The 21425-nt window shown below is 49.5% G+C and overlaps 1 protein-coding gene and 1 long non-coding RNA gene across 9 annotated transcripts in view; one reads left to right on the plus strand and one right to left on the minus strand.

Moving 5' to 3' along the window:
* Positions 1–6: 6 nt before the first annotated feature.
* On the plus strand, positions 7–21407 carry LOC142012868 (uncharacterized). The gene is made up of 3 exons (XR_012645492.1): positions 7–292; positions 19871–20117; positions 21341–21407. It is a non-coding gene; the product is annotated as an uncharacterized LOC142012868 (long non-coding RNA).
* The window catches only part of WRN (WRN RecQ like helicase), a 97425-nt gene continuing 93993 nt past the window's right edge, over positions 17994–21425 (minus strand). For 7 of the 8 annotated variants that reach the window (XM_074993833.1, XM_074993837.1, XM_074993834.1 and 4 more), the window contains one exon: positions 17995–19341. In XM_074993833.1, the coding sequence (XP_074849934.1) occupies positions 19225–19341 (117 nt within the window). In that variant the 3' untranslated portion in view covers positions 17995–19224. Of the gene's footprint in view, positions 19342–21425 lie in introns of all 8 variants that reach the window. The other variant, XR_012645491.1, reaches the window with a different exon arrangement.

Below are 21425 nucleotides of genomic sequence, written 5' to 3' on the forward strand. Positions count from 1 at the left end.
CGGCACCCGCCGAATTTCCCGCCGGTCGCAGCTAGCGACCTACAAACTGGCCCTTGGCTACCTACGGGCGGTAAATGGTGTCGTCGGCTCCGACAGCTTCCAACGCTCTCGGACCGGATGGACCGGACGCCATAGCGGCAGTATCGTCCGGTCCGACCGAGTTGGCAACCTTGTTCTCCGGTCTATCATCGTACGTTGCTTGTGCACCTGGCACCCATCCAGCGCTGCCCTTCGCATCCTGTGCTCCAGGGGTGGTATTCAGAGCGGGGGAGAGGTGCTGACACAACGGCAGGTGACTTGCTTGTGGGGCGGTATGGACGAGGGAGGGTTGTCCTGGGAGAGCAGCTTGTGTCTAAGTCACCCCGGCCAGCACTGTGTCAAACCAAAATTGGAAACCTCCAGGGATGGAGAATCCACCCCCTCCCTAGGCAACGCGTCCCAGTGCTTCACCACCCGCCTGGTGAAGTAGTTTTTCCTAATATCCAACCTACTCCGCTCCCGCTGCAGCTTCAGACCATTGCTCCTTGTTCTGCCGTGTGACACCACTGAGAACAGTTTCTCACCCTCCTCTTTAGAGCTCCCCTTCAGGAAGTTGAAGGCTGCTATTAAATCATCCCTCAGTCTTCTCTTCTGTAAACTAAACAAGCCCAAATCCCTCAGACTCTCCTCCTAGGTCTTGTGCTCCAGCCCCTTAATCCTTTTCGTTGACCTCCGCAGGACCCTCTCCAATGCATCAACATCCTTTCGGTACTGGGGGTCCAGAACTGGACATAGTCTCTAGATGAGGCCTCACCAGAGCTGAGTAGAGGGGAATAACAACTTCTCTAGATCTGCTGGAAATGCTTCTCATAATGCACCCTAATATGCCATTAGCCTTCTTGGCCACAAGAGCACACTGTTGACTCATATCCGCCCTCTCATCCACTGTAATCCCCACGTACTTTTCGGCTGCACTACTAGTTAGTCATTCAGTCCCCAGCCTGTAACAGTGCTTGGCATTCTTCCGTCCCAAGTGCAGGACTTGCGCTTATCCCTGTTGAACCTCATCAAATTTCTTTTGGCCCAATCCTCCAATTTGTCTAGGTCACTCTGGACCCTATCCCTACCCTCCAGTGCATCTACCTGACCCTCTACCTTATAGTATCATCTGCCGATTTGCTGAGGGTGCAATCCATCCCCTCATCCAGGTCATTAACAAAGATGTTGAATAGTACTGGCCCTAGAACTGATCCTTGGGTACTCCACTTGAAACCAAACGCTAACCAGACACTGAGCCATTGACCACTACCTGCTGGGCCCTTCTGTCAAGCCAGTTTTCTATCCATCTTACAGTCCATGTATCCAATCCATACTTCCTTAATTTATGGGCAAGAATGTTGTGGGAGACTGTCTCAAAAGCTTTGCTAAAGTCAAGGTAAAACACATCCATTGGCCTCCCCATGTCTACACAGGCTCTTACCTCATCCTAGAAGCTAATCAGATTGGTCAGGCATGACTTGGCTACTCAATCACTTTCGCCTCTTCCAAGTGGTCCAAAATGGATTCCTTGAGGATTCCATCCATGATTTTTCTGGGGAATGAGGTGAGGCTAACTGGTCTATATTCTCTGGATTGTCCTTCTTTCCTATTTTAAAGATTGGCACTACATTTGCTTTTCTCCAATCATCGGGGACTTCTCCCGATCTTCATGAGTTTTCAAAGATAATCGCCAAAGGCTCTGCAGTAACATTTGCCAATTCCCTTAGTACCCTTGGAGGCATTAAATCTGAACCCATGGATCTGTGTGCATCTAGCTTTTCTAAATAGCTCTTCACCTGTTCTTTCCGCACCAAGGGCTGCCCACCTCCTTCCCATACTGCATTGCCTAGTGCTGTAGTCAGGGAGCTGATCTTGTCCATGAACACTGAAGCAAAAAAAGCATTGAATACTTCAGCCTTTCCCACATCATCTGTCACCAGGTTACCTCCCTCATCCAGTAATGGCCCCACACCCTCCCTGATAACCCTCTTATTGTTAACATACCTGTAGAAGCCCTTCTTGTTGTCCTTCACATTCCTTGCTAGCTGCAGTTTCAATTGTGCTTTCACTTTCCTGATACTCCCCAGCATGCTCCAGCCATATGTTTATACTCCTCCTTACTGATCTGTCCGAGTTTCCACTTCTTATACGCATCCTTTTTGAGTTTAAGCTCACCAAGGATTTCCCTTGTAAGCCAAGCTGGCTGCCTACCATATTTGCTTTTCTTACTGCACATTGCAATGGTTTGTTCCTGTGTCTTCCGTAAGACCTCTTGAAAATACTGCCAGTTCTCCTGAACTCCTTTCCCCTTCATATTAGCTTCTCAGGGGATTTTGCTCATCAGTTCTCTCAGGGAGTCGAAGTTTGCTCTTCTGAATCAAGGGTCTGTATTTTACTTCTTGTCTTTCTGCTTTTTGTCATAGGGCATGTTTGTGGGGCCTGTGACTCCTCTGAAAGCAGCAGTTATAATTTTTAAGCAAAGCAAGCTAGTTTTGAAGGGTGGGATTCCATAATTAGCCTCTGAAGAAGCCTGCTATGCTGTAAGACAGTAGCCAAGACTCTGCTCTGTTGGATTCTCATAGCATCTTAAACTCCTCCCAACCAACGTGGCCCAGGAGACTAACAGGGGGCTCTGGAGCAGACAGCAGAAGAGGAGTAAGGTGGCCCCGCTGCTTTACTCCCTTCCAGCTGTCGTGTCACTCTGCTTCCCATTGGGGAATAGGGGGACAGTCATACTCCCCTTGATCTGTACTGCAGGGATAGCAAAGCAGCCAGGCAGCCTTGCTCTGCTTTCCCTGATACTGCTGAGTGTGCGGTAAACCCCTCTTGCAGATGCCAGTCCTCCTACCCCACTTGTCCCGTATCCATCGCATATGGGGGCACGTGACACACCATGGTACCAAATTTCTAATTGGTTCAACAAAAAAAGCAGACAAGCAGTTCTGTAGCACCTTAAAGACTAACATCTATTTATTAGGTAGTCAGCTGTCATGGGTAAGACCCCCTTCTTTTTACCCACTATAGCTCATTACCTAATAAATAAATCTTAGTCTTTAAGATGCAACAGGACTGCTTGTTTTCGTGAAGCTACAGACCAAATGCTATCTCTCTGAAAAAAACAGGCATTCTAATTGTTCGAGGAAAATTATTTCATCTTGTGATTGGTGTATCTGACCTGCATGGTTTGCTCCCAAGACATACCTACCCAAGTCCTTTCACTACAAGCAGCCACTGGTGTAAACTCTTTCAGTCTCTCTTAACCAACCATGTACCTCACTAGCAAACATTTATTTCTAAAAGAAGCTTATCTCTATTCTTTTTCTTTCATTTCCCTCTTTTTAATAACCTACCTTTATTTTTCTTTTTTTATAATTCTTCTTGTTATTCTTTTCTTTATTTTTCTTTATCTTTATTTCTCTCAGAATCTGTTTTATTTCTAAACCCCTCTTCACATGTAAAACACACACAACCTGCCCCATATTTTTTTTCCAAAATGGCCAGATTTGCCAAAAAAGTGTTCGTATAGAACTGGAGAGTACAGCAGAAGTTAAAAAAGGGCATAGAAACCTGCCAAAAATGGAGGTTGCTGAATGCTATTAAGGAGTTAAGTACTAGTCATGCAAATAGCCATCTTAAGAACATTGTTTTCAGTATCAGTCTCTAATTCCTTACATATCATTTCTTCACACAACTCAGTCATCCTGTGGAAATCTTTGGCAGAACATGTTGTGAAGGTCAAGACTATAACAGGATTCCAAAAAGTACTGCACAGACTGATGGATCCCCAGAATCAATAATCAATGAGTTTTGTGTTCCTCAAGCAGCAGCTTAAACATTCCAAGTGGTGGCCAGAGGCAGGGCGTGAGCACTGGAGAGAGGAGTGAGTGTGGCAGTTGAAGGTCCAAAGATCTTTGGCATGACCTCAGCCTATTGGTCAGAGGTGGTGGGGAGGTGATGACTTCACAGACAGATGCAGACATCAGCCAGGCAGGAACGTGATGTGGGGATGAGACAACATTGGAGACCCGTGTAGCTTTTTTTCCAGCAAGTCTTCTCAGTGTCTCACTTTAAGAACTGAGTCATAATTCTGGGTCACATACATGAGTGCCAGGAGGAATCTCTCAAATTTTCTCCTTTTCTTTGCCTGATTTTCCTTCAAAACAGACATTCCTGTTCAGAAATCAAGAACCTCTGAGAGATCTGGAACCTGTTCAAGCAGATTCACGTGGTGTGTCTGAATTCTAAACATGGAAAGCACTAGACTGAGATGGCAGCTTTTCATTTCCCAGCTTGGACTGTGTGTCTTAGAATCACTGGGGATTTGGGGGTTTCTCCATTTTGGTTTCCCTTTTCCTCCGTTCCTCCCTCCTTTCTTTTCTTTTGTTGTTTATTTTGCTTGCTCCCCTCCAATCAACAGGAGAAAGGGAGGTGTGTGTGTGGAGCGGTGTGGGGGTGTCCAACTCTTATTGTGGGAGGCCCTTACAAAGAGGTGGGCTCTGACAGTCATCTCTGATGACATAAAGCCATTCTTGAGGCTATTCGATGAGAATGATCAGCCCCCTACCCCTCCAAGTCTGAACCCTGATTGGCTGAGCAGGGAACTATTAACAGAGAGGAGAGTAGCCCGTTCTTGTTCTTTGTTAAAACTAAGCAAAGAAGTCCTCAGCAATGGGCACTTTGGATCCTTCTCTCCATGCATTGTCTCTGAGCAGTTCCTGGTTCTCGCTATCATCCCAGTTCTCCTGCAGTACTTGCTGTGAATAGTTGTTGGTCTGGAGCTCATTTGAAAGCACTTTCTTCTGATCATTCCTTGTATAAAACTCAAGATGTGTCAGGCCTTCTGGATCCTATTCAGGACTGCTGGTGTCTATTTCTGGCTCTGTTATTGCCTTGCTCTGTGAAATCTTGGTTAGCTCGTGTCCCTTCTCTGTGCGTCAGGATCTCCATCAGTACCAAGGGAATATAGGGACAATTCTCTATCCAGAGGCATTAGCAAAGCTGGGTGAGAAGAGGTGTCAAGGCCCTTTGTGAAGGAGAAAGTGATGTTTCAAGGTGTTGAGCACCGAAGAATTCTATGTCTGCTAAGATAGGCAGGCTGGGGAAAGAAGATCTGGTCAGGGACAAATCGTAATTATAGCTTTCTTAAAGCCCATCGAGGGATGTGAGACCTACCTAGCCATATATGGGGTGAGCCACTTGCCCAGAAGTCCTCCAAGTCAATAGGAAAACCACCAATGGAACCCAGGAGTCCTGCCTGCCGATCCCCTGCTCTAGTTACTCCAGCAGAACACACTCCCTTCCAAAGGCAGAGGGACTGGGCATGATGGCCACATTGGAATGGCCAGTTGTAGGAGGAAGTGAGCGGCATTGGCTAGTGAAAGGTCCTGGAAACATGCACTGCTGGGTCCCATCCATGGGTCTTGCCCTTGGCATGACCCGGAACCAGTAGCTTCCCCTCTGTAGGCCTGTTTCCCATCAGAAGGTCTGGGGTTCCAGTCCTTGCAGTCCCGGGGAGTTGGGAAGCTTCATGAAGTGTTGGAGTGTCAGGAGCTGAGAGATGCTCTCACCCCTGCACTAGGACCATGTTGTGCCCCCTGCTGCTGGCTGAGTTTCTGCATTCCTTGGCAATAAGATAGACTTTTCTAAGCTAGTTGATTGCCCAGTGTCATCCTCCTGCCTGTGGACTGGTCAGAATAACTCCTCAGAGCACCACCCTCTTCAGCCTGCCTGGAGAGAGACACCCGGTGACCCTGAACATCTGCCCTCCATCACTCTATCATCGAGAGCATGGGAGTGGCATTTGGGTTCTTCCATGGCTTCTCCATCAGTCCTGAGAGAGGCAGGAAGAGAGGGAGAGAACATCTCCCAAAGGAGATTTGATTTGCAAATACCTGCTCAGGATCATCTGGCTCATAATAGGCCAGCACTTCTCCACAGTCATTTCCAGTGTATTTGAAAATGACCCAGACCTGCGGCTCCCAGACCTTCCCTTGTAGGAACCTCAGTGGAGAGTCATGGAAATCAATGGGAAATAACGGTCCCTAGGAGTCCTGTGAGTTGGGGCTTTGTGATGGGAGATGGTTTCCTAGGAGAAGCCTGGAACCCTGGGGTCTGTTCCTTTTCTATCCTGGGTGAGAATGTGGCCCAAGATGGGAGGAACAGGCTGATTCTCCAAGGGGATCAATGGTCTTTGTGAATGACCCCACTGCTCTACAAGAAGGAGACTCCCCATGTATTGCAGCACCAGGGATGCCAAGAGGAAAGGTTGGGAGCTTGATGTAAGCAATCTCTGAGCCCAGCTTGCTCACTTCAGGCATAGGCAGGCTGTAGGATCTGCTGCTGCAGGGGTGGTGGGTTAGGAATGGTCCCCTTGGGGAGGCAGAGTCTAAGCAAGGAATGAGCTAGACTTGAGTTGTTCTTTTCCTGGTGAGGCGGTGACCCTGGGGCTTTCAAAGGGCCATGCTCCAACCCCTGCTCCAACCATGGTTGTGCCTCGTCCTGGGTCCCTGCTTGGCATCCTGGAGAAGCTCTTGGCTCCCTTGGTGGCCAAGAAAATGAAGGGTCTTGCTTTAGCTTCTCTTCCCCAGCACATCCTGCACAGAGTCTGAGGGAAAGAGACTCCTGGCCTGGAGAGGCCGGGAGGTGAGCAGAAAAAGCTGATGGACTCTGGGGTCCCCACGTGGCACAGTGGCTCTGTTCATTGGTCACCCAGCCAAAGACCTCAGCCAGCAGGCCAGGGAAGGCATTTACAAGCTGTACCAGCTGTTGCTGCACCAGAGGCGTTAGGAACCCAGCTGGGAAATGAGAGCCAATGGCCAGAGGGACCACAGTCTGTTTCTCTCAGATGAACCCCACTGGGGGATGAGTTGCTTTCTGTCTGTGTTCTTCACCCCCTGCAATGCTGTTGGGTCAGGAATACAGGTAACTCTACTCCCTGTTCAGCCACCAATGGGACTGGAAGGACTCAGACACTATAACCAGAATGAAGAGAGAAAGAGAGAGAGAGTGCGAGTGTGTGTGTGTCACCCCCAGGTCGCACCATCCACAAGGCAGAAAGAGAAGTTACTCACCGTAGTAACAATGGTTCTTCGAGATGTGTCCCCGTGGGTGCTCCACGATAGGTGTCGGGCTCGCCCTGGTGCCGCAGATCAGATCTTTCCAGCAGTTTCTGCCGGACCGCGCATGCGCCGGTGCACGCCGCTCCCTTGTGCGCTCCTGGCCACGTGCGTGATCCGCTCCCCGCCAGTTCCTTGACCAACCGCCTCGGATGCTCCTGAAAAACACTAAACAGAGATCCGAAGCGGGGAGGATGGGCGGGTGGTGGAGCACCCCCGGGGACACATCTCGAAGAACCATCGTCACTACGGTGAGTAACTTCTCTTTCTTCAAGTGTCCCCGTGGGTGCTCCACGATAGGTGACTACCCAGCAGTAACCCAAGAAAGGAGGTGGGTAATTGGGTTATGTGCAGCTTGCCCCCGAAAGGACCGCTGTCGAGAGACGGCTATCCTCTTGGAATGCCCTGTGTAAGGCATAATGCTTGGCGAAGGTGTCATAGGATGACCATGTCGCCGCTCTGCAGATGTCTTTTAGCCCAATGCCCTTGAAAAAGGCTGTTGATGCCGCCACCGCCCTGGTGGAGTGAGCCCTAGGCGGGGCCAGTAAACGAGTCTAAGTTCGTAGCACATTTTTATACAGGATACGATGTGCTTCGAGATTCTCTGTGAAGAGAGACCTTCTCCTTTTGATCTGGGAGCGAGAGAGACTAGGAGTCTCTCTGTTTTTCGGAAGGACTTAGTCCTGTCTATATAAAAAGCCAGCGCCCTCCTCACGTCCAGGAGGTGTAGGCGCGCCTCTTTGTTGGAGTTATGAGGCTTTGGATAAAATGAGGGTAAGACTATAGATTTGTTCATATGAAAGTCTGAAGAAACTTTCGGAACAAAGGCTGGATGCAGCCGTAAGGTTACTGCCTCCTTCAAAAATACTGTGCAGGGTGGCGTTGCCATAACTGCCGCGAGCTCGCTCACCCTGCGAGCTGACGTGATTGCAAGAAGGAAGGTCATCTTTATCGTAAGGAGACGGAGGGAAACTGTGGCTAAGGGTTCAAACGGTGGTCCCGTTAGCGCGTTAAGCACCAGGTCCAAGCTCCACGAAGGTGGAAGCGGTTTCCGAGGGGGGTACAGGTTTACCAGCCCCTTCAGGAACCTGGTAACCATGGAATGGGCGAACACCGTGGGCCCTTCCTTTTCGTGTTGAAAAGCCGATATAGTGGCAAGGTGGACCTTCAACGAGGATAGGGAGAGTCCACCTCTCTTGAGGTCCAGTAAGTATTCTAATATTACAGGTATAGGCACAGCAAGGGGAGCTAATTGCTTGGTAGAACACCATGCAGTGAATCGAGTCCATTTCTGCTTGTAGGTCTTCCTGGTGGAAGTCCTTCTGCTACTTTCTAGGACTTGTTGCACTCCCTCCATACATGTTCTCTCTAGGGAGCTGAGCCATGGATTAACCATGCTTGCAGTCGCAGGCCTCGGGGGTATGGGTGCACTATAGACCCCTGGGCTTGCGTGAGCAGGTCCGGCGCCAGCGGAAGGGGCATCGGTGGGCGGTCCGACATGCGCAGGAGTAAGGGGAACCATTGCTGTCGATCCCAAGTTGGGACCACTAGGATCATGCGGGCTCTCTCTCTCTCTCCTGGCTTTCTGCAAGACCTTGTGGATGAGCACTGTGGGAGGAAATGCGTAGAGCAGGGGGCCCTTCCACGAGATCGCGAATGCGTCCCCCAGCGACCCCCGTCCCAGTCCTGCCCTGGAGCAGTATTGTGGGCACTTCTTGTTGCGATGAGTGGCAAACAGGTCTATCTGGGGAAACCCCCATGTATGAAAAATCGGTCGTAGCAGATCAGAACGGATCTGCCACTCGTGTGTGAGTGCGAAGTGCCTGCTCAACTGGTCTGCCTGCATGTTGTGAGCACCTGGTAAATACGAGGCTTTCAAAGTTATATTGTTGGCGATGCACCAGTTCCACAGGCAGACTGCTTCCACACATAAGGCACAGGACCGAGCTCCTCCTTGTCGATTTATATAAAACATGGTGAAGGTATTGTCTGTATTGATCCCGACTACTTTGCCTTGTATATGGTCTCGAAAGTGTTTGCAGGCGTTGAACACTGCTCTGAGCTCCAGTATATTTATGTGCAGCGACTGTTCTGTAGGGGACCACAGTCCCTGTGTCACCTTTTCGCCCATGTGTGCTCCCTACCCTATGTGGGAGGTGTCGGTGGTGAGAAAGATAGATATTTGTGGTTGATGAAAGGGTACCCCTGTTAGCATGTTCTTGGGGTTCACCTACCATTGCAAGGATCTGTGCACCTCTGTCGTGGGTGACACCACCCTGCGGACGGTGCGTGCTGCTGGTTTGTAGATGCTCGCCAGCCAGTGCTGCATGCTGTGCATATGCAATCTGGCGTTCTGTACTACGAACGTTGCTGCCGCCATATGGCCTGGCAGCTGTAAGCATGTTAGAACCGGCACCGTGGGGCTGAAGGTGATGACTTGTACGAGGGAACCAATGGCGCGAAAGCGGGCATCTGGTAGATAAACCCTTGCTGTGATGGAGTTTATGCGTGCCCCTATGAACTGTATGTCCTGTGTGGGGTCGATCTTTGACTTCGCCAGGTTGATGACCAGGTCCAGCGAAGAGAACGTGCCTGCTGTAACGCGTATCATGCGTAGTACCTCTTCCTTCGAGGCCCCTTTCAGTAGGCAGTTGTCCAGATATGGGAATATAAACACCCCCTGTGTGTGCAGGTAGGCTGACACCAGTACCAGCGTCTTGGTAAATACTCTGGGGGCCGAGGAGAGGCCGAACGGCAGAACCTTGTATTGGAAATGTTCTTTGCCGACCATAAACCGGAGAAAACGTCTGTGAGCCGGGTGGATTGTTATATGGAAATACGCGTCTTGTAAGTCGAGGGCTGTGAACCAATCTCCATCGTCCAGTGCCGTAAGTATAGAGGCGACTGTGATCATCCGAAAGCGTTGTTTTCACAAGTACCGATTGAGGCCTCAAAGATCTAGGATGGGCCTCCAGCCTCCTGGTTTTTTCCTCTGTAAGGAAGTATCTTGAATAGAACCCTTTCCCTTGGAGTTGCTCCGGCACTCTTTCCACTGCCCCTATAAGCATAAGATGGTCCACCTCCTGCTTGAGTCTCGCTTCGTGGGAGGCGTCCTTTAGATGGGGCCTGGGTGGAGGTCGTGGCGGTGGGAGCGACTGGAAGGGGATCGTGTAACCCGTGGCTATGATCTCCAGTACCCATTTGTCTGTGGTGATCTTTTGCCACTGGGCATAGAATGGTCGGAGGCGATGATGAAACATTAGCGTTGGATGACATTGCGCGATGGTAGTGATAGTACAGCCCTCGATCTGTCCGTCAAACTTGTTGCTTTTGGCCCTGCCCCGAGGATGCACGGCTCTGTTGGGAACATTGCCTGGGAGTTCTGTACTGTTGGTGATGCCGCCCTTGCTCATAGCCCCTTTGGTAGTGAGCATGCTGGGGTTGATACGGGTATCGTCTTTGCTGAGGGTAATACTTTTTCTTCCTGTATGGAGGGGTGTAAATCCCCAAGGTTCTGAGAGTAGCCCTTGAGTCCTTACTGGAATGAAGGACCGAATCAGTTGATTCAGCAAACAACTTGTGTGTGTCAAAGGGGAGATCAACGATCTTCGCCTGCAGATCCCTCGGGATACCCGATGTCTGAAGCCAGGATTCCCTGCGCATGACCACTGCTGTAGCCGTTGAGCGTGCCGCCGTATCTGCTGCGTCCAGGGCGATCTGAACTCCTGTCCTCGAGGCTGCGTAGCCTTCCTGCACGATGGCCTTCAGCACCGGCTTCTTATCCTCTGGAAGAGAGTCCATGAGGGAAGTCAGCCTGGAGTAATTGTCAAAGTTATGGTTCGCTAGGTGTGCTGCATAATTTGCCATTCTCAACAGTAGGGTAGAGGAGAAGTAGACCTTTCTGCCGAATAACTCTAGCTTCTTGGCATCTTTGTCCGTTCCCCCTGTCTTGTACTGAGAAGTTTTCGACCTCTGTTGAGACGATTCCACCACCAGAGAATTTGGTTGTGGGTGACTGAACAGGAACTCCATGCCCTTCGCCGGGACGAAGTATTTCTTATCCGCTCTCGTTTATAGGCGGAGCGGACGCAGGGGTCTGCCATATTGTGGTAGCGGACTCCATAATTGCTTCGTCGAGCGGAATAGCTATTTTGGAAGAGGCCGGAGGTCTCAGGTTTTTGAGGAGCTTATGGTGCTTCTCCTGCACCTCTGCTGTTTGGATGCCTTGCGTAAAGGCCACCCTTTTAAACAGCTCTTGGAACTGTTTGAGATTGTCCGGGGGGTGGACGTCCCCTGGGGCCGTTGCCTCGTCAGGGGAGGATAGAGAGGAACCACTAGGGTAAGCCTCTCTGGATCCCTCTGGGTCCTGTTGACGGTGATACATCCTCTCGCTGGAGGCTTGCAAGGGGAAATCTCAGGGTTCCAGAATCAACTCCCCCTGAGATATTTGCGTTTCCGTCCCCATCTGCGATTGCCCTCGGGGATAGTGAACCGTCTGAGGGGACCTGTCCCTGGGGGTGTGCCTATGGTGTCTATGCCCCGCATGATAGGGGCGACCATGGCAACACGGGCATGGTTCCTGGGATGGAGACCTGGACCACTCTCGAGGTGCATACCCCCGGCGTCTGGGGGAGCGAGATCGTCTGGGTGATTGAGACAATGGTGAGACTGATTTGTGATAGTACTCCAGGGAGTCAAATCCCAGAAAAGGCGAGGGTGGCCCGAGCCATGGTGACGCTGGCTGGAGGAACGGGGAGGGAGGCTCAGGGTAGACTGGGGGAGACCCCTGCCTCCTTGTTGGAGTTCGCAGCATAAGGGGAGGGCTTAGAGAGAGCAGCCCTGCAGCCCTGTCTGGAGAAGGGCTGCGGTGCTGGGTTTTCTCTGCTGCCTTTCCCCTCCCCTGTGGGGCTGACTCCGCCCCTTTCTGCGCCAGGGATCTCGGCCCTGCTGTCGGCGGCGCGCTCGGCACGCTTCGCTGCGGTGCCGCGCGGGTGGTCTCCCCCAGCACCTGCAGGCCGCGTGCCTGCGAGCTCTGCACCGTCAGCGCCCCGGGGGTCTGTGCTGCTAGTTGCGGTGCCGCTGGTTCCGGCGCTTGCCTGGCTGCCGCTCTGCCCGCGGTGCAGGCCGGCTGTTTGATTATCGGAGGCTCAGCCTCTGCCATGTGCGCTTCTGCACCGCCGCCGCTCGTCTGTGATTGCGGCTGGGGGCTATGTGCTGCACCCGTCCCGCTTGCTGTGGCTGCCGGCAGGGATCGGGTTGGCGAGAGCTTCCTCCGTTTTTGCACTGATGGGGTGAGTGAAGTCGCCCTCCTTTTATGGGCCCCTGCGGGTCCCTCTTGTTGGGGCTGCTCCGGCACATGTGGCTGGAGGGCCTTGTCAAAGAGCAGCATTTTTAGCCGCATTTCTCTGTCCTTCCTTGCTCTAGCCGTGAGCTTTGCGCAGGAGCAGCATTTTTAGGTGACGTGAGATTCCCCCAGGCACCTAATACACTGACTGTGCCCATCGGAGGCCGGCATAGCTTCGCGGCATGACTCACACTTCTTGAATCCTGAAGAGGACATTGCAGTGAGTCTTTGAGTTGTCAATAGGGTACTTAGCACCTTCTCTGTGCTTGTTCCCCTCTTGGACCCAGCCTGCCGCGGCAGGAGGCCTAATGGCCTTACGTCCCCGGGCCTCCGCTGCTCCTCTTGTTACTAAGGCTTTTATATATATATATTTTTTTTTTTGGAATAAGAAAAATAACAAGCTAACAAAGACTGAAAGACTGAAAAGAAACTCTAAAAACACTTAAAACATTAAATATGCTGACTCTGGCCGCAGCCTGAGCAGATTCCGTCTGCAGCCGATGGCGGTTAAGAAGGAACTGGCGGGGACCGGATCGCGCACATGGCCGGGAGCGTGCAAGGGAGCGGCGCGCGCCGGTGCATGCGCAGTCCGGCAGAAACTGCTGGAAAGATCCGATCTGCGGTGCCGGGGCAAGCCCGACACCTATCGTGGAGCACCCATGGGGACACTCGAGGAAGAAGAACTGTTGTACTGTGACTGGCACCAGAGAGTAAGCTCCTGGGATACAGGAACACAGCCAGGGTGTGGAAGGTAAGAACACTCTGCCAGGGCAGGCCAGGGTTCAGGGAATGGGTCTGGCTAGGTTTGCTGCAGTCATTGGGCCAATGTCCTCACTAAGGCCCAGGGCAAAGTCAGAGAGCCCTGCTCTCTGTTTCCAGAAGGGGTGGGGTCTTTGACAGGGAAGGGGCAGCCAGCCCTCAGTTCTACCCAGTGCGCGCTGCACAGCACCCTAGAGGTGATTTAATGAGCTTTGGGCTCCAGCCACTGCTGGGAGCCTTGACCCTTTTTGGATAACCAGGCCCGAGGGCATTTGCCACCTTTGTGCCCTGCTGTCAGCAGGCCTGCCTGCAGTGACTGCTGCCTCCTGGGGACAGGACAGGAGCCCACTCCTTATTCAGCCCCCAGTGGGAGAGGCTGGGACTAAGGATCCCATGATGGAACCTCATTAGTTGCTTTGACTCATATCTGACAGGGACCTATTGCTACTAGGCATGTTAATGGTTAACTAGTTAAGCAGTAGGGGCTGGAGCAGAGTAGGGGGTTGCTCTGGCCAGGCTGGAGCACCCCCACCCATGCTGCACCAGGGACCAGGGGTGCTCCCGCAACTCCGGCAGCGCCATGGGCAGGGAAGCTGCAGCTGGGCCAGAGCACACTGGAGGCTGGAGCGCTCTGGCCTGGCTAGAGCAGCTCTGGTTCCCCAGCTCTCCCCTTCTTTAATTAGTTAAACAACAGATATGGCTACTCTTTAACCAGTTCACAAGTTAAACAGGATTTTACATCCCCAGTTGCTACATGGCAGAAGGAGAATCCTCAGTTGGAGAAATTAACATCAGAGGAAGGGTCTGGGAGTCTCTCTGCTCCTCAGTCTCCCTGGCCAATAGCTGAGGTTGGAAGAGGAGAGCACTGGCTAAGTGAGCCAATACTGCCTGGCCAGACCCTGGCTGGCTTCCCTTGTCCCTGGAGAAGCAGGAGGAGGAGGTGGGGTTTCACAGAATCATAGGGCTGGAAGGGACCTCAGGAGGTCATCTAGTCCAGCCCCCTGCTTCAAGCAGGATCAACCCCCACTAAGTCATCCCAGCCAGGACCTTGTCAAGCCGGGACTTAAAAAATTCAAGGGATGGAGAATCCACCACCTCTCTAGGCAACGCATTCCAATGCTTCACCACGCGCCTGGTGAAGTAGTTTTTCCTAATATCTAATCTACATCTCTCCCTCTTCAACTTCAAACCATTACTCCTTGTTCTGCCATCTGACACCACAGAGAACAGTTTCTCACCCTCCTCTTTAGAGCTCCCCTTCAGTAATTATTAAATCACTCTTAAGTCTTCTCTTCTGTAAACTAAAGCCCAAATCCCTTAGCCTATCCTCATAGGTCTTGTGCTCCAGCCCCTTAATCATTTTTGTTGGCCTCCGCTAAACCTGCTCCAGCAAATCCACATCCTTTTTATACTGGGGGGCCCAAAACTGGACACAATATTCAAGATGTGGCCTCACCGGTGCTGAATAGAGAATAACTACTTCTCTAGATCTGCTTGAAATGCTCCTCCTAATGCACCCTGCTATGCCGTTAGTCTTCTTGGCTACAAGGGCACACTGTTTACTGATATCCAACCTTTCAACCACCATAACCCCTTTCCATCATACTGCTGCTGAGCCAGTCGGTCCCCAGCCTATAGCAATGCTTGCGATTCTTCCACCCCAGGTGCAGGACCCTACACTTCTGCTTGTTGAACCGCATCAGATTTCTTTTGGCCCAGTCCTCCAATTTATCCAGGTCGCTCTGGATTCTCTCTCTACCCTCCAACGTATCTGCCTCTCCCTCTAGTTTTGTGTCATCCGCAAACTTGCTGAGGGTGCAGTCCAGTCCCTCATTCAGGTCATTAAAGACATTGAATAACACCAGCCCCAGAACCGAGCCTTGCGGCACGCTTAAAACCAACTACCATCCAGATCTGAGCCATTGACCACTACCCGTTGGGCCTGACCATCAAGCCAGCTTTCTATCCATCTTATAGTCCAAGGATCCAATCCATATTTCCTTGACTTATGGACAAGAATGTTGTGGGAGACCGTATCAAAAGCTTTGCTGAGTCAAGGTATATCACATCCACTGACTTCCCCATGTCCACAGAGCTTGTTACCTCGTCATAGAAGCTAATCAGATTGGTCAGGCAGGACTTCCCCTTGGTGAATCCATGTTGGCTACTTTTGATCTCTTTCCCCTCTTCCAAGTGTTCCTAAATGGATTCCTTGAGGATTCCCTCCATTATTTTCCCAGGGATTGAGGCAAGGCTGACGGGTCTATAGTCCCTGGCGTGTCCTCCTTTCAATTGTTAAACATGGGCACTATGTTTGCCTTCTTCCAGTCATCCAGTAACTCCCCTGATCTCCAAGGGTCTTCAAGGGTAATGGCCAAAGGTTCAGCAATGACCTCTACCAATTCCCTCAGTTCCCTCGGGTGTATTAAATCCAGACCCATGGATTTGTGTAGTTTTTCTAGATCGCTCAGAACTTTTACCTTCCCCACAGATGGCTGCCCTCCACCTTCCCATACTGCATTGTCTGGGACTGTCATGTGGCAGTTGACTTTGTTCGTGAAGACGGACGCAAAAAAAAAAAGCACTGAGTACTTCAGCTTTTCCAAATCATCTGGTTTGCCCAATGCCATGGCCAGTCAGGAAGCGGAACGCCCAACCTGAGAATTAGGCAGAGGACACAGTGAGCTCCAGAACTACCCTGCACCACACATGCCCACCTCAGGTCTCCGGTGCCAGCCAGAGGGTGTGTCCCGCAGCCACTCTTCCAAAGAAGCACATTGTCACTGCCTCATGTTGCAGCTATTTGCTGCACAAGTTAGAAAATCAAAGAATCCCCTTCACATGACTGCAGTGACTACATTCAAACCTTCACACAGTGGCCCAGAATAAGTCAATGGGAAATGGGTGAGCTCCACAGTGTCACTTTTGGAACAGCTCCTGAATCTGCAAATATATCTACAGAATGTTGCTCTGCAGACACTGTCTGAGAGAGACCGAGCTTGTCCCCAGCCATGCTCCCAAGCCGAATTGCTGTAGAACAGAATTTCCTGTTTGTGTGGTCGGGACTGGGATCTGAATCCTCTCATCTTTGTCATGTTGTACTTTAGATTCCCCTTGTAAGAAACCAAGGGGATGCAGAAGTCAGATTTGGCTACCGGAGAAATGACTAAGCTGAAGGGGACACATTTTTGGTCTGTCACCTCCAGCACCCTGCATCTAGCATGGAGGTGCAAATCTTTCTGATGGAGGCAATACAGGGTCCCTTGCCACCTCTGTGAGCTGCACACCAGAGTCTATCTGCTCAAACACAGGGAGATCCATTCCCAGCCCATAATGGCCCCTGCAATAAAGTTCCCTCCAGAAAGCCACAACAGGCTTCGCATCCGTAAAGCTGACTGCTTCCCTGAGCTAGGTGACCCTGAAAGCCTCCAGGGAATGAGCAGCCTTTCTCTGCAGCAGCTCTCTGACCCTGCCACTAGAGTGTGATGCTGTTTTAGCCCCAGGATGTGTAGCCGTCTGGGCAGTCTGCTAAAGCCTCATGTCAGTCAGTTTTAGATCTTCAGAAAGTGTTTCTCTGAGGAGCAGAGAAGATTCTCCTGCAGACAGTGGTGGTGACGATCCACATCCCCTGCTGTGTCAGCCAGTCTGCACTGCTCCTGGCCTACTTCTTCCTGGGAGAAGCCCAGCAGCTTACGTGGGACACGGTGAGCAGCTGGAGTAGACTCAGGAGACTGGTTTAGTTTCTGGGGCCTCCTCCTCATCCATTCACTGGCCTGCCAGCAAGGAGCCTGGTGAGGAAGGAGAGTCAGACAGGTGCTTCTGGAGAGAGTGACAGATTCACCTCCATGAGCAGTGGAGATCCAGCTTGTCCCCTGAGCAGCTCCAACCCAGCACTTGAGCGAGGGTAATTAATTACAAGTGTTACCTCGGAGGGGACTTCTGTCCCTTCAGACACAGGGTTATCGCTGCGGGGAAGGGCAGGAGAGCACCCTGTGCGCCCCTCTGGGGCTTCTCCTGCCTGCCCCACAGGGCCCCATTCAGGTCACAGTGATCTAATGTCCTTGTCATCTGGGCCACCACAGCTGCTCCCATCTCCTGCACCCAAGGGCTGACTGGTTTTGGTGACGTGTGTGTGTGTGGGGGGGGGGGGGGGCAGGGGAGGGAGTTCAGTCAGCAGGGGCATCTCACCTGCCCCATTCTCCAGGGCTGTCATCATGGGGTTTCAGTATTAGTCCTTAGGGTGACTTAGTTCTCAACCTCCCCCTCTCAACACTTCTCTGATAGCAGAATCCCTCCTGCCCCAGAGGTGGAGTGGAGTAGAGAAGCAGGTCTGAGAACCTGAGCTGTGTGCCTAGGTGGGCTGGAGGTGGAAGAGCTGTCAGAGGCACAGTGAGGGGCACGCCTACTGCCACACTCTACTTGCCACAGTGCACCTAGGCAGCATGGTGAAGGGGAAGAGGCAAGCAGACAGCTAGATAATCAGCAGCTTTCCCTCAGCTGTACTGTAAAAGCGGAGCCTACCGGTACAGTTAACTATTAGAGATGATGTGCTGTGGAAATTCCTTGAATCACATGCAGTTCTCAGAGCACACAGACTACAGTTGAGACTCTGCAAGTGGCTCATAACTCTAATTACAGTAGTTAAAAAAAGTACCATGTCTTTTTTCACACTCTTCTGTTGCATCAGAAAGCACAGATACCCAAAAGGAGGCTGTTCCTTGTTTATTCTATTACAAGAAGCCTTTACCAGATACCATCACTCATTTTCATTTTTAAGTTTTTATTATGCTTACACACTTCTCCTACCTTGGTACTGTATTATCCTATTGGCTTAAATTTTTCCTTATTCAATGCTGTGAAACATTTTCCTGTATTGTATACTGTGTTTGCTGGGTAACTAACTACTGTAGATGAGTGCTGGCTAACTTTCAACATTACATTTCAAATTAGAATTTCTTTTTTTTGATCCCTAATTCAAAAAAATTCAACACATGGCGTTCATACGTTTCAGAAATTGAAATTTCATTTCTGATATTTGGAATTACAAAAACATTTGCTTTTCCCAAAAAAGGTAAATGAATAGGCTTACAAAAAGAAATTAACAATAAACTGCATGTACTGTAAGTACAGGTAAGCAGCATTTTATTATAAAAAATACACAGCAGAAAATGCATAATGGATTTTAAAAGGTATTAGTCTCATGCTTTTCCATTTTTCAAAATTAAATAGTAATATATAGTAGGTTCCATACAACATATCTTTCATTAGATATACTGCATAGTGTTGCCAGATCAAAGCAGATCAAATGTTAGTAGATGCAGAATGCTAAGCTGACATGTTCAATATGTATTAGCAGCAAGATAACATAACACTTATTAATTCTGTAGCTCTGAAGCAGCTTCAAGTTCCTCCATGCTTACTGCCATCCTTAACAAAATCTTGGCACCTGCATAATAAACTCAGTGGGAACTGATAAGAGTAAGATGAACGTGCATTTACTCTGTCCATGAACACAACATCTGAGACAATATGGAAATGACTTCATAGAAGTTGCCCAAATGTTCACAGTCAGATGGCAATAAATGAAATTACTCATACAAAATAAACTTCCCCAGTAAAAATCTTGGAAAGTTTTATCCTATTAGTGAAGGTTACAAACAGCCTACATACGCAATAGTAATATAAGCTGATCTAACCCTAGAGGCAGGTTTTAATGCACTTAAATTCAAGATCTTGCTGTTTGATGTTGTCGCTCTCCCACCCTGACAAGTTCAAGAACTGAGGGGCTACATTCCAGCCCAAGCTCAGCTATAAGTTCAGTTTTGAACAAAGATGTACTAGAATGCTAGTTATTCTGGCACCTAAAAATAAACCATCCCTAATGTAGTGCTTGCCATTCAATTCCGAATGATGACAGAGCCAGAATGCTTACATGTGTATATTTTCCTTGAGCTTCTTTATAAGAGAAAGTTGTTGCTGTTTCCAAGTTCAACCAAAAAGACCTTTTTTTGCTCCCACTTTGGATTTCTTGCCAGTAGTAACTGAAGACTCAACTCCCTTTGAAGTTCCAAACCATTCTGGTAACTTCCTCTTTGCAGGCAGAGTCTAGAAAGAGAAAAGGACAGCATCTCAAACACAGTGCTGCAGTAATAGCAGGGACTGTTGTACACCTCCACTGAGTAATAAGAATCATGTTCACCTGGAGAAATGCAACTATCTTACATTAATGTAAGGCTCAAAACCACACAGTATGAGGCAAAGGAGCAAGTTTTTACGATGACTCCATTGAACATGAAGTCCAATCCACTAACAGAGCAACAGCTGATGCCAGGGCATGGAAAGGGCTGGGACATGGCAGTATATCATACCAGCATCTCACTGAAGCAGCTAGGCTATTGGAATCTCAGATTTTGTTTTTTTGTTTCTAAATAAAACAAACAAAATAGCCCAAGTCTGTCTCTAGCTGTTAGGGCTGCAAAAAAACCCAGCAAAAATATGATCAGTTTAACTATGAGTCTTCAGAGACCCTGGAAGAATCCCCCTGCGTCACTCAGCTCAGTGAGGGGTAAACGCAGATGTCCACTGACGACTACTTAAATGCTGACATCGTTAGCAATTTCTTTTGTCATGGCAGGTAACAGGTGAAGGAAAGTTACAGCTTAGTGTCCTTTCCCGTGAGCAGCAGCTCCTGTCAGTGTCATAAGAGAAACACGACCAAGTACAGCTCCTCTAACCAAGCCTATGGAGCCTGGCAGAGCCATAAACGTGTGTAAGTCCCATCAAGGAGTAACCAAGTCCAAGAGACTGGTCAAAGCTGCCCAAAGAAGAGGAGCACATGTCATTCTGGTGATTCACAAACAAGTCCTATTTTGGGGCTGATGGTAAGTATTGCCACCCCATCTGGTCCCCAGTTTGATCCTTCCAGTATGAGCTTGGAGAAGCTGAGTAAGTTTGTTTGTTGCAGTGTAGCACCTTGAGAAGGTAACGATGGCTTCTACACATTAGGAAGGACTACAGCAATCAAAATGTGAGGTAAAGCAGGCTAGGTGCAGCTCGCTATGACCTGCCTTTTGATTTATATGACCATCACATCCTGGCACACCTTACTCACCACTGTCATATAATTCAGATATGTTTTGCACAAAGACCCTTATTCTAAAAGTCTTGATTTTTCAAGACAGTAACACCACACAGGGTTGTGTGTGCTATCATCCTCTGAAACGCCCACTAGCAGACTCTAGGGAACAACAGTAAAAAGGCCAAACAATGTTAATGAGGAAATGCACACAAGCACAAGGATTATCTCAGAAACTGCATACAATAGGAACAATGAATTGAGTGTCTGAGATCAAAGCAAAAGAGCTTTCCAGCAAAGGGAGAAAAAGATATAAAAGGACGAAATGACATCATGATGATAACTCATTCTCTTAACACCATCACATCTGGAAACACCTGAGGAACAAAAACTGAACAGAGTCAGTGATGGTCCCAGGCTAAAGGGATTCTAGTCTATGTCTGAAAACCTGGGAAACCTAAGTTGCAAAGCAAACATAGCTTCTGTTTTAAGAATCTGTCAGTCTGTTTTTATCACTCAGAGGCTGGGTCTACACTTGCCCCCAACTTCAGGGTGATGGGAGATTACTAATGAAGCACTGTGGTGCATACACAGCACTTCATTAGGCTAATTATCCCCTGAGGCAACTTCGAAGTGCCAGCGTGCGTGTAGCCATGGGCACATCAAAGTGCCTTTACTCCCCAAAATAAGGGACTTTGTGCAAAATTTTGGGGAGTAAAACACTTTGAGGTTTAATACTTCTAAGTTGCCACGGGGGAGAATTAGCCTAACGAAGTGCTGCATATGCACTGCAGCACTTGATTAGTAATCTCCCATTGCCCTGATTAACACACCCCCTTCGAATTTGGGGGCAAGTATAGATAAACCCAGAGAATCCATATTCTACCTCTCCAATGTGTTAAACTCATTTTGTATTTCTGTTTATTTACTAGGTAATCTACTTTAACCTGTCCGTTAAATTTATAATCACTTAAAAGCGATCTTTTTGTTGTCAATAAGCTTATTTTATGTTTTAATCCAAATAAGTAGGTGTCTGACTCCAGTGTCTGGGAAATATCTCAGCTTGGTTACCACAAGTGTGTACGGACCTCTAAAGACCCTGCAAGGTGCAACC

Source organism: Carettochelys insculpta, chromosome 4 (assembly GCF_033958435.1).
Source record: "Carettochelys insculpta isolate YL-2023 chromosome 4, ASM3395843v1, whole genome shotgun sequence".
Classification (NCBI taxonomy): domain Eukaryota; kingdom Metazoa; phylum Chordata; order Testudines; family Carettochelyidae; genus Carettochelys; species Carettochelys insculpta.